Source organism: Girardinichthys multiradiatus, chromosome 20, assembly GCF_021462225.1.
Source record: "Girardinichthys multiradiatus isolate DD_20200921_A chromosome 20, DD_fGirMul_XY1, whole genome shotgun sequence".
NCBI classification, from domain to species: Eukaryota; Metazoa; Chordata; class Actinopteri; order Cyprinodontiformes; family Goodeidae; genus Girardinichthys; species Girardinichthys multiradiatus.
Window position 1 is genome coordinate 25,710,399 of NC_061812.1, and position 13,926 is coordinate 25,724,324.

The 13,926-nt window shown below is 37.0% G+C and overlaps 1 protein-coding gene across 1 annotated transcript in view; it reads left to right on the forward strand.

Annotated features, from left to right (window-relative positions):
* cacna1da (calcium channel, voltage-dependent, L type, alpha 1D subunit, a) overlaps positions 1–13,926 on the forward strand; it is a 100,202-nt gene that overhangs the window by 77,763 nt on the left and 8,513 nt on the right. The window contains exons 38-45 of the mRNA XM_047346890.1: positions 562–689; positions 773–869; positions 975–1,077; positions 1,808–1,909; positions 4,230–4,363; positions 6,243–6,359; positions 8,950–9,338; positions 12,691–12,717. Of these exons, the coding sequence (XP_047202846.1) occupies positions 562–689; positions 773–869; positions 975–1,077; positions 1,808–1,909; positions 4,230–4,363; positions 6,243–6,359; positions 8,950–9,338; positions 12,691–12,717 (1,097 nt within the window). The remainder of the gene's footprint in view (positions 1–561; positions 690–772; positions 870–974; positions 1,078–1,807; positions 1,910–4,229; positions 4,364–6,242; positions 6,360–8,949; positions 9,339–12,690; positions 12,718–13,926) is intronic.

Consider the following 13,926-nt stretch of genomic DNA (forward strand, 5'->3'; position numbering starts at 1 on the left):
CTGTATGTACATATTTGTATTGTAATGATTGCACAGCGATAACAAGACATCTCTCTGACATCCTGAAAGCCAGAGTTGACTTTGTGTTTGTAAAAGAGAAAGTGGTTGTGTCTTGACATAAATTGTAATTTCCAACCAAAACTGTCGCATACAGAGATAGAGTAGCGCTGATGTATATATACAGACATGACCGATACACTCTTACACTATATCATGGTTGTGGACATCCATATGTGGATCTTTAAAGTTTGCTGTTAAGAAGTCCTTAGCTTGTAAGCCCTGTGAGGTTGTGAGGCAGCTCATTTGGTTCTTCTATGTTTTTGTCCCAGTGTTGCCTAATTAGTGTCTGAATTTATACCCCTAACAGGCATGGAAACTTAATTTAAACTTACTTTACACTTTAACATTTAGGCAGATTTAAACAGAGTTGTATATTCACAGTTTTGCTGTTGTTTAGACATATTTTTAACCATAAAATATAACAATGTGTCTCATGTAATGCATCTGGTCTTTAAAAGGTTTGTGATGCAGTTTACTAACTATTCTTTCGATTTCATGCAGATCATTAATTTGTTTGTGGCCGTCATTATGGACAACTTTGACTATCTGACACGTGACTGGTCCATTCTTGGTCCTCACCACCTCGATGAATTTAAGAGGATTTGGTCAGAGTACGATCCTGAGGCAAAGTAAGTGTTTTGTTCCCTATAATCAGTTTTCTGTCAAACCTTGGCTGTTTAACGTATTAAACATGCTGTTTCCTCTTGTGTAGAGGAAGAATCAAACATCTAGATGTGGTGACCCTGCTTCGTCGTATCCAGCCCCCTCTAGGTTTTGGTAAACTGTGTCCTCACAGAGTGGCCTGCAAGGTCTCCTTTTCTTTGTTCCAAAACTATCTTGTTCATAAATGTCACTCATAAACAATGATGATGTGTGTTTTATGTTAAAAATCTGTAACTGCTTGACTTTTTCAGAGGCTGGTAGCCATGAACATGCCTCTCAACAGTGATGGTACTGTCATGTTTAATGCTACATTATTTGCCCTGGTGCGCACAGCTCTGAAAATAAAAACCGAAGGTATAAACTTAAAATGAATAATTTTATATGGTGAACTTTTTCACAACTTTTGACATTACTACCACAAACTTTAAACTGTGTTTATGAAATGTAATTTCAGAGCAACGCAAAGTGGCCATAGCTGTGAAGGGGAAGAAAAGGGAAAAATTGTTTTCAGATATTTTTACAAATCAAACTCTGAAAAGTGTGGCTTGCATTACTTTTCTGTCCCCTTTGAAATGTCTCAATCAACGTTCAGACCAAAGTCTAATTGAGAATGTGTAATGAGATTTGAAACTTGTCCGCTGATCCAGTTTGACTGAGTGTGAGCTATTTTTCCAAGAAATATGGGCAAAAAACATCAGTCTCCAAATGTGCAAAAGACTGTAATTGAAGTAAAAGGTATTTTTTACAAAATGTTGACTTGGTCGACTGAATATAGATATATGCTACAGTTTTTAAATTTTTATTTAAAAAAACCCAAAAAAACAAACAAACAAGAAAAGCATATACAATATGATTCTCCTTCCACTACTTTGTGTTGGTCTGTCACATAAAAATAATTTACAATAAAATTTGTGGTTGTTACGTCAAAAAATGTGAAGAAGATTAAGAGGTTATATACTTTGCAAGGCAGTTTCCATTCCATCAATTCGTCTTGACATCTTGTTGTGTTTGTTGTTTGAGAATTGCTGTAATTCTTTGCCCTGATTGCTGATTTCTCAGGCGTCTTTGTTATTCTGTTATTTAGGTAACCTGGAGCAGGCCAATGAAGAGCTGCGGGCTGTAATCAAAAAAATCTGGAAGAGAACCAGCATGAAGCTCTTGGATCAAGTAGTGCCTCCTGCTGGTGGTTAGTGGAACTGACTTTTATTTGTCAAACTCACGTACACCCAAACGACATGTAGAGGACACGCAGATAAACGCAATTTACAGCCATGCTGTTCACATATTGACATATAATATCTCCTAACTGTTCTGTATGAAAATGTGTTTGTTAAATAGAAACCGATGTGTATCTGCTCTGCTCATGTTCTCCTGGTTGTCCTCTCAGCAGTTCGTCTTTTATATGTGTGTACTTTGTCCACACTCCTTCCTCCTGCCCTGGATGCTGATGGAGACCACTGACTCTCTGCTGGGCTTTGGGCTTGCATGGCCTTGTAGACCACTGTGCAAGTGCATGCTTTGTCTCTCTCTCTCTCTAATACTCGCTGTCCCCTCTTACTGCTGTCACTATAGCTCTCTGACTCTGTCTGTTGTCTGAATTTCTTGTCTTTTATTCACCGCTTGAGCTTTTACAGCTTTATTCTCCTCTCACATATCTCTGTATCCAAAAACTCTGAAGCACTTCAGAATATTCTGAAGCAGTTCTGTTTTAGGGTGGTGGCATGGAACTAGTGTTGCCTCTCTGTCCAATCTCTGTCCCCAGCGTGCTTGTTCAAAGTGACTCAGACCCCTGCTTCAGAATGATTCTCACACTCTCTCTCTCTCACACACACACACACACACACACACACACACACACACACAGCAGACCATTAAACAAATTAAGTAAAGGTGTGTAGAATAAATACAATCTTTAAAAATAAGAAATTGTAAAACTACTCATTTATAAAAATGTTACAAATGTGAAGCCCTTCTTGTATTTTTAAAGTGGTCTTGATCAAGAGTTATTCAGATTTTCTGAGACTCTTTTAATTGTATTTGTTTTGGGCCTTTGGCTTTTTTAACTCAATTTCCATCGATTTCTTGTACCTGACCTTGACAGCATGTTGTGCTGCTTTTGCTTAAAAAATAAGGAAAGTGAAAAAACAACCCAAATAAGTCGTTTCAGGCCGTTGGCAAACAATAGTGTAATAAATGTGTGATGTCTGCAGCCTGCACAAATGATCAGCCCAATTAGAAGGAAGGGAGATTAACTTTGTACAAAAAACTATCTGCTGGGGCCGCATCTATGTGACCTCTCTCTTTGCTAAAATGCAAGTAAACTGTTCGACCCTTTGACAAGATAAGCTATGTCTAAAATTAGGTAAAGTCGATGGAAGATAATGCACTGTGGGAAAACATTAACATCGCAATGGGCAATGACTTAATAATTTTCACCATTTTAAATATAATAAAACCAATAATGTTATAATTTGACAGCAATGTAATAAAGTGTTTTACCCAGTGACATAGCATTTTACCAATAATGTAATAGGGTAATACATTATCTATGGTCAAGTTAAAACTAAGCAAATACATGAAGGTCTCATTTCTACTGTTCTTTGAATTCTAGTACCATGGTTCTCCAACTGCGATAAATGTGCCACTGGTGGCACTTGGGCTGCCTTTAATGGTTCTCTGAAGAAATTTTAGTATTAGGTTCTTTAGAAGGTAACTTAACAATATTCTATCTGCGAGTCAGAAAAAAACTGAAGGATTTGCAGATTAATGTTAATTAAAACTTAGGCAGAGATAAAAAACGTTTTATCTCTGCCTAAAAAAAAACATTACTTAGAGTGAAAAGCACCTTTGAATCCTATGACTTATGAATGTGAAAGATGTTTTAATACAAGTTTGTCAGGGCAGAAAAACAAATGTACTATTTAGACACATTATATTAATATATCACTATCGACCATGATCTCAGCAGATCGACTTGTCCCATGAGAAAGAGAAAGCAAAACTGTGATGGAAAATGTTTCGTTTCTCTAATATTAACGATGACCTGAACGGGATGGTTGAAAACCAGATTTGTAAGATAAAATCGGAATAACTTCTAAATTCAATAACATTTCCCATTTTACATTGGATTCTGCTTTATAGGTATATCCAGTACTGTGGAAGGTGCGGTCTAGGTCCGGATTGAGCTGAAATTCAGTTAAAACATCGAAATTCTAGGTGGTTTAAGATTTTCGCACAATACTGTACCTTCAAATTTAAACCAACACATTAACATTTAAAAGCTATTCACATACAAAAACGCATTAAAAATGTTTTTTCATCAGATGGTCCACAGTTTATACACTATCAGTATGAATGTTATAGACATGCTAAGAACACCTCTTCCATCCTTAGCTAAAACCTCAGTGGACATGGCGGGGGTGGGGGGTGCTCTCCTTCTACCTCCCAGGATGCTGTGTGTAGTAACCTGCTGACACAGGAAGCATTTGTGTGGTCTGTTCACTCAGATGATGAGGTAACCGTGGGGAAGTTCTATGCCACCTTCCTGATACAGGACTACTTTAGGAAATTCAAGAAACGTAAAGAGGAAGGCCTGGTGGCTGCACACCCTTCCCAGAACAACACAGCCATTGCCCTACAGGTGAGTGCTCTGGTGTTTCTGTGAGAGGTTGCTGTGCGTGTGTGTGGAGGATGAAGGCATTAGTGAAAACTGTGAGAATAATGTGATAGAAGTGTTAAGTCAGGTGTGTAACATGTCCTTTTGTGCATTTCACTCAGATATCATCAAGTATGCTAATGTCTATGATTTGTGATCCAGCAGGTCTTTCATGATCGTGGTGTGCAGTATGAACTTGTTACTGTGATTTATGTTTCTAATTTGTACTTTTGGTCTTCCTGTATCTTTGAATATCATACACATTCATGTTAAGCATTTGTCATTGTCTCCAGCACCACTTTATTTGTTTTCTGGGCATCACAACTCACTTCTCATGTAGTTCACAAAGCTTTGATGTTTTCATTACTGCACTATGTTGATATATGGCTCAAGTATTCCCATACATCCTATAATGCACAGTATATGACATAAAGGACACAGCAGCTAGTTTCTTTATCACCATGTCTTGGCAGGTGGAAAGTTAATTTGTCATGCAGTCATACAGCAGAGAGGCCTGAAGACACTTAACCCAAAGCTCTTTTTTTGTTGGAGTATGCTGCACAAGGCTGTTGGAATACATGCGATCCCACAGAGCAAATAGTTGAAAACAAACAATGCTGCAGTTGAACAATAAACAAACTTTAAAAGGGAAAATCCAAAGACTCTTCAATTGCAAGCATTGCCTCCTTATCAGCATTAATTAATGGAGCAAATAAAGCTAGAATGCCATCAGTGAAACCCACAGCTTCCGCTTACCCTTGCAGCCAGCTTCTGGTGGCAATTTTAAAACTAGGGTTCTGTCTGTTGTCAAATTCTTACCTTTCTGTCAGCAGCCAGAATCATCTTCAGAAAAACTGAAGATTTGGACTGTGCAATGAAGCTAACAGTTTGTCAGACTAAGGCCCCTTCCTAAGCCGGTTTCTGGCATTTTAAAATAATCCCTAATCTTTAAAATTTCATAGCATTTGTTTTATGAATATCTCCCTTGCACTCCTGCCACTTTTGCATTTGATGGTAATTTACATTGATGTTTTAGGGTATTTATTTCACACCCTCATAAAGTTTCGTATATAACACAGATTGTGTGAAGCGTAACCTGTTAAATCATTATATATGAGCCTTTGCATTTCAGTGACATATGAAGACACACAGCTTTAAAAAAGCAACTATAGCATTCTCCTATATAAGCATCTCATACTTTAGGAGATGGTTACAGAAATTATAACTCGAGTTACAGATTTAAGTCACTCTTAAGTTGCAAAGCAAAGACTTCAGACTGAATCTACCCCCATTGGCGAAAGAGTTGAGACATGACTTGGACTCGTGGTCTGGGACTCAGGTCTCATAAAGCAGCTGATAAGCTTTTACAGTATATAAAGTACAGACTGCGGCTTTGATGGGAGATCAGCTGCTTGCTCAGATTTTCCTGTGAATGAGTGCATCTACTAGGAAACTCCTTTAAAGTAATAAACATGCCTGAATTTGTTCTAAAATTTGCTTCCCTGAGATCCCAACAAACTGAATGTGGATGTGAGAAACCAAGTGACTAATGAAATGACTGTGTTTCATACTAAATGCTAATGGTGTAAATTCTGGACTTTTCATTTAAAAAACTTTGTGATTTTTAAAAAGTTGGTTTCTACTTGAGACATTTTTGGTAAATATTTCTCAGAGTATCCTGAAAAGCACTTGTGTCTGTCTCTATTTTCTCATTCACCTCAGTCTGTCAGATTTGTAATTGTCAGGTGTTGCACAGCAAAGGTGCGTGTATGCTTAGTATGTTTGGTGGCTGTGACTGTGAGGTTGAGTTGTAAGATAAAAGTCCCAGTCTTAGCGCTTAGCCGTGTTGTTGTCATAATTACAGGCTGGCCTTCGCACGCTGCATGATATTGGGCCAGAAATTCGCCGAGCGATATCATGTGACCTGCAGGATGATGAGCTAGTAGACTTTATTCCAGAGGAAGACGAGGAAATTTATAGGGTAAATGATTTAACCCTGCATGAGGGGGGCAATGTTTGGTGCCAATTTTTATGGAAATATGGATTAAATGTTTCTTTGGTAATGCACATGCACAGTTCACATGTAGATGCAAATGTACATACAAAATATTTAAATGTAAGTTTACCAGCCTTTGCAAAGTGTACATTTTTGTCTACCTTTTCTTCAGATATGTTTTCCCATTTTTTTCTAGGCATGGGCCAGTTTTTCAGTATCGAGCTATATCAGAATTTTAACAAGCTAAATCTACTCATGCTAAATCATGATGTTCTGCAGTTGAAACATTCAACAGTATTTCTGTCTCTGACCTCTTCCCTACCTGTTAGTATCCACAGTATGTATGTTAGAAACATTGTCAAGGGTTTTATGCGGCAATAAGATATTTCATTTAAAAGAGATTAAAATAAACTTCCAAATGAGACTGAAATCATATATCTTGTTTAATAATCAGGTGAAATGTAGTACATATTCCCCTACAATACTTAAATGAATGGATGTTTAGCCTGTTATTAATTGTTAAAAAAGTCCAAATAAATTGTTTTTGTTGAACTTAAATTTGGTGCATTATGACTAAAAAGGAGAACTCCCTTGGACTTTTTCTGGAGTTTAAAAACAAAAGGTCAATTTCTTGGTGAATATGTTAGGTATTAAACACTCTTTTTAGAGGGTGTATGTTATAATTTATACAGCTGTGTTTAGTTGTGTTTGAACTTATAGCTAATAATAGTTATATTCATTTCAATGACCAAACTTGAGAAATGTATAGAAAAATATAAAAAAGCAAACACAAGTCAGTTTATAATGCCAACCTCAGTTATTAATGAGTAAAACAATGTCCACCTAAGATAAAAGTAAATATGCCAGTCTACAGACTCTCTAAATCTCTAGGACTTATGGCTCTAGGACCTATGGCTGTTTATGTAGAGGAATACATCTGTCTCAGTAGCATAAAGAGACCTAACAAACTGGCACCCTAGGGAGGAATTTAAAACAAGTTCTGTTGCAAGCCCGTAATTTACAACAGTGGCAAAAAAATCGCTTGTGTTAAGAGCTGAAATTTGAAACCTTGGAACTCTGTTGTGTACAGGCAGGTGTCAGCACTTCCCTTCCAACAACTTACCAGAATAGCCTACTTTATATTAGTGAGTACAGTGGTTGTGCATCACAACTGTCCACAATCATCAGTCCTTGTTACTATATTAGTATGCTACTGTAATATAGCTGTCAAAATGCTATTCAGAGTATCACCCCATGTACAATTAGAACATGTTTGGCCCTAAAAAGGTTATTCAAGATGATAGTACACATGTGGTGAATGGAAGGCAATAATGATGTACAGTCAGATTGTAGGTTCATTTAAACACTCCCATTCATTCCTTTGGCTCAGTCATGGAGAAAAACTGTTGCACCTGAAGCTAACTGTCATGTATAAACATGCAGAAGGATCTTTGAAGAAAGAGTTTGTGTTGATTAAATGCAATCTGCAAACATTAGTAGATGTTTTGTACTGACAGAGGACACTTGAAATGTAAAAACAGCATTTCTTTACCTTATGAACACAAATAACAGCTGTGGTCAGCTTGGTGATATGTATCTAACAGACTGTTTTTGGGTTGAGGAGAAATCGTTCCTCCTCACCTGTTTACTCCATTCAGAGTGACAAATTTCCAGACTGCAGTTGTACATGTTACACCATTATGCATATATGGTAGTGCCTTCCTGTTTAAGTGGATATGACTCAAATTACTCGTTTTATCCCTAATGGAAAACATTTGATAGTCCAACAATGATGTGTTTATATTTAATTTAAGATTTTCTGGCTCTAACACATAATATACGCCCTTTAACGCAACAGTGTTTCAAACAAATGTTGGGAACAAAAATAACAGAAAATACATAATATTGATCTTACCAAGAACATTTACTCTAGAACCTTTAGTAAATGTAGTTTGTGTCTAGTTTATGTGGTCTTTAAACCTGAGATTAAATTTGGATTTTAGCCTTGATCTTTATTTATTAATAGCTCCCACTGATTTTAAACAGTGATTGCCAAAATACTCACCAGTGTTATTGTAGTCCTATATGCATTTGTGCATCGAAATCAAAATACCTAAAAAATTAGTAATATATATTTTGTTATAACCCTAAAAAAAAAGAACAACAATATAACATTAATGTAATACAGCTAAATGTGATTTATTTTAAAAGCAGTAGAAATTATATTTGTATTTGTTTTAACATGGCTAAATTATGTTATACATTGTATTAAATATTTTGATATAAAACAGTAAAATGGTAAAACTATGCTATTTTCTTAAAGATATAAGAAAGGTCATAATGTCAGCATTAAATACTGGCCCATGCCTAGTTTTTGCCTCCATACAACAATAATCTGAACAGTGCTATCATTTTGCTCGCATATCATGCCATGAACCAGCTTTTAAACCTACTTTTATGCACATAACTGTTAAAATAATCCCAGTTGTCGGACTAAACATTAGCAGTGTGTATTCTCAGCTGTTTTATGAGAATAAGAAGCTCTTGTGGTTTTGCTTTGAACGTTTCTCTGCAGCGTAATGGCGGCCTCTTTGGTAACCACCTCATGAACGGCGGTCATCGGCGAGCCAACGGACATCCAACCAACACCACACAGCGCCCCCTGCAGGTGCAGCCTCCACCTCACTATGCTCACATGGAGCAGCCAGTGGGGCGTCTTTCTCGAGCCAATGCAATGGCTCACCCCAACCACCATCATCACCATCACCACCATCACCACCGCCACCACAACTCTTACGGCAAATCTCCTAAATCCACCAACATCAACTTGAACAACGCCAACATGTCCAGTCTGCCCAACGGAGGACACCATATCTATTACGAACGCGCCCCTCCTAATGGTTACCCAGGTTTACGCACCTCCTATTACGACTACAACAAGCCCCGAACGCCACAGGGTCAAAGGTAGAAACATTTGTTTTAACACTGAGCTGAATTATAGCATGACATGTACAATTAATTTATCCCGTGTTGGATTCCCATTGTGCCTTGTTTTTCTTAATCTCTATTTATATTATTTTTTTATATAAATGGTTGAAGTAGGACTTTGTAAACTACAATAGACATAAATGTTTGTCAACTTTTCACTCCAACTAGATTATGATACTCATGGTTTATAACAGATATGACAAATTTTATGATGAAAGCGACGATAGAGTTACAAAAATTTAGAAGGACAATTGGGCCTTTATTACAGTAAAAAGAACAATAAAACTCATAGAATTTGACAGGATTTCCTCTTGTTCTGTTTTCTTCTTCGGACATTTTCTTACTCTATTCTGCCCTGAAACTATTGGAAAAAACAAGACAGGCTTTCTTATTTTTGCCATCCTAAAGATATTTGGACATCGAGAAAAGAGGTCAGCATTTCAGCTGTTGCTTCAGTTAATATATTGTGTAAAAACAGTAGATATCAGCTTCTGTGTGGAAGCTGATATATTATTTTTGAAGATAGCACAATTGTCTCTTGTAACTAACAGGAGGTTTTCTGTTTGTTTGAAGGAAACAAACAAACATGAAATAACTAATAACCTATTGCTACATTAATTAATCTACACACTTAACTATTAAGAAAAAGTGTTACAACCAGGAAATGAATGTTAATATATAAAGTTGTTTACACCTAAGAATTTTTATGTTTCTATAGGATACTTAGTAGCCTTAGAAAGGTTTAATGGCCTAATACCGATTTTTATATTCAACCTTGAACTGAATGGATGGATATGTGAAAAAGGATGTTTTTAGCCTTCAAAACATGGAATGATCCAACTTTACAAGCACCAGAACAGCTTCAGCAGAAGAAACGGAACGCCTGACTTTTACATCACATAATCTGATGTGTCTCTATGGACATGTCTGTCCGACATTTGGCTTTTACCTTGGCTAATGACTGAGTCTCACCATAGCCGTTAAAATCAGCCAGAGGCTGGTCTACTGATTGAGGGCGTCTTACTCCTAGCATAGGTGCGACCGCTGAGCCACTCGAACAGGTATGTGGACCAGATCTTTACATTATGCTGTTTAGTTTCCTAAAGGCATCTGAAAATCTTTCTAAGCTCCACAAATGATCATATTATTAATAATAACTGTCTCCTATCAGACTTCTTTAAACACTGTATTGCCAAAAGTATTATCTCACCATCCAAATAATTGAAATCCGGTGTTCCAATCACTTCCATTTCCACAGGTGTATAAAATCAACCACCTAGTCAGATTGTTTCTTTAAATATTTGTTAAAGAATGGATTGCTCTCATGAGCTCAGTGAATTCCAGCGTGGTACTGTAATAGGATACCACCTGTCCAACAAGTCCAGTCTGAAAATTTCCTTACTCCTAAATATTCCACCATCATCTATCAGTGGTAATATAAGGAAGTGGAAGTGATTGGGAACAAGAGCAACTCAGCCACGGAGTAGTAGGCCACATAAACTGACAAGGGCAGCGAATGCTGACATGCATAGTGTGCAGAGGTCGCCGACTTTTTGCAGACTGAATCACTGCAGACCTCCAAACTTCATGTGGTCTGCAGATTAGCTCAAGAACAATGCATTGAGAACTTAATGGAATGGGTTTCAATGGCCGAGCAGCTGCATCCAAGCCATTCATCACCAAGTGCAGTGCAAAGCGTCAGATGCAGTGGTGTAAAGCATGCCACCACTGGACTCTAGAGCAGTGAAGGCACGTTCTCGGGAGTGACAAATTGCATTTCTCCATCTGGCAAAACTCTGGACGAGTCTGGGTTTGGCAGTTGCCAGGAGAACTGTACTTGTCTGACTGTGTTGTGCCAAGTGTGAATTTAGGTGGAGGGAGGATTATGCTGGGGGGTTGTTTTTCAGGAGCTGGGCTTGGCCCCTTAGTTCCATTGAAAGGAACTAAAGAGCCAAGAACAGCCTAACTAATGATTGCTTCAGCTTACCTAGAGATTTTGGACAATTCCATGCTCCCAACTTTGTGGGAATGGTTTGGAGATGACTCCTTCCTCTTTCAACATGACTGTGGACCACTGCACAAAGCAAGGTCCATAAAGACATGGATAAGAGAGTTTGGAGTGGATAAGTATGACTGGCCTGCACAAAGTCCTGACCTCAACCCAACACAACCCCTTCGGGATGAATTACAGCGGAGACTGACAGCCAGGCCTTCTTATCAAACATCAGTCTATGACCTCACAAATGTGCTTCTGGAAGAATGGTCAAAAATGTCCATGAACACGCTCCTAAACATGGACAGCCTTCCTTGAAGGGTTTAAGCTCTTATAGCTGCAAAGCATGGACCAACGTCTTATTAAACCTTATGGATTAAGAATGGGATGTCACTTAAGTTCATATGCGAGTCGAGCCGGGTGAGTGAATACATTCGGCAATAAAGTGTATTAAGTTATTCTCCTGTGATCTCAAACATATAATCACATCATTGAATTAATACAGAATTCACATTCAGAGTTTGACACAATCAGTAATCGATATTGAAAGCTATGACTAATCATAAGTTATTTCAAAGCTTTCTGCATTTCTAACTTAGCCAAATACAATTTGGGACCTCAGGATGGTTGGGAATCTGCTTTTCCTGGCGTCACTCTGAGACCTTTTGGGTCACAGAATGAAGTGGATCAAAGTTCTCATCCAAGGAAGGCAGGTCTTGCTACAGTTTTGTGTGACCACACTGAAATAAAAGCAGAAATGCGGATCTCTTTTTTCATATAAGTCTTTAAAACAAAGTTATGTTTTTGTTGTACAACATAAATAAAAATTGATTTTGCTGTTTCACTGGTTTTAAAGGTAACTGTATATAACAAAAAAAAAATGTCAATTCAAACACTGTGAGCATAAAGTACCTCTTGCATAAGCAGATTTTCACCAGGCTGTTAATATAATAAATCACAAGCCTTTGTTTTCACTATTATTTTTATCAGTGAAGAACATGATATTCTTTATATATTGTGTTTTGTTGGCTGTTGCAGCATTGGAAGATTTTCTCTTCAGCCCTAAATAGGTTTGAAGAGCCATTTTATTGCTTCGTCTTTATGCATGAACAAAAGGTCTTACTTCAAGGACAGAAAAAACTACAACAAAAGAGCACACTTGATGTGTCATCATGCTCTGTCCTCCTCATACATACATATATATGAGAATGCTGTATATGTTTCATATACTGTATGAGATATATATGTCTCTCCTCCACCCTTTTCTCTGTATTCTCCCTTTCTCCTTCCTAACTAAATGCTTTTTCTCAATCATCCCTCTGCTCTCTTGGACAGAAGGCGCTACTATGAGACGTATGTTAGGTATGTTGTTTTCTTAGGTTTGGTTTCAGCTTTATGTTTCAACGGAAATCAAAGGGCTGTTTTTGTTTCATTTTGACATGGATGGCGGTATTCTTGCTAAATCCATAAAATATGGTAAATGGTGCTAGTTTCTTGTCTTAGCCCATTACTGTTATGAAGCAGTTTTCAATGATGTAAATTATGGATTATGGGTCATGCCATTCCTGAAGACCAAAGTTGTATGCAAAATACAAGCTCTTTTTTTTGTTTTAATTATTTGGTTTTGCACTTAGAACTAAAATTAGTCAATTTGCAATGACTTTCTAATTCTGATCAATCCCCTCAGAAATATTGTGTCATTATAATTGACATTTATTTAAATTCATATTGAACTTTTACAAAAACAGCAGGATAGTTATTTTGAATTGCTAATTTTATCTGTATATAGTAAAACCGTACTATCTTATACCTGGCTTAATATTGCTGTTTAAGTCATTTTAGGTGTGCATTTCTTGAAGGGCAAATTTCTTTCTTTAAATTTCTGTGTTTGCAGTTTAACAACAGAGTGTCCTTATAACTTTGTATATGATTAGTTAATGCTTAGTAAAAAAAGAAAAAAACAATTCTTGAAGATTATTCATAAATTGGTTGGTTGGTTATTAGTGAGCATATACAGAATAACAAAACAGGATTAAATTCGGTTTACTGTCGAAGAGCACAACCTTTTTCAAATCCTACTGGTCAAAACATAGTAGAAATTATCTGGTATTTTCCTGATTCTGGAATGATTAAAATCTAATCTCCACACTGTCATTATTATATCGTATTATTAAACAAATACCAAACAAAAATGGAATACTACTATTTCGGATTCCTTGCTGAGTTTCAGTAATTTCTTGCCTGGAGAATACAGGTGTGTGTGCCCAGGTTTATAGGTTTCAGCTTTGACTTAAGATAAGCCATTTTTGCTGCCCAACAACTAGGGAAGAGTTGTTGTGATGCAATTTCCAAACAAGTTGAAGCAATTGAAATAACTCTAGATCAGACTAATCAGGAAAATTGCAAAAATATCAAGTCCATCTCAGACTTTACATGGCACATTTAGCAAGTTAAATTTTAAAGTTTATGCCAGTACAGTTAAAAAAGATATAACAAGTGTGTGTTTTGTAAAGAAAAAAAGATACTCACGATGGTGGTAGGTTGGTGATTTGGACTTGTTTAGCAGACATA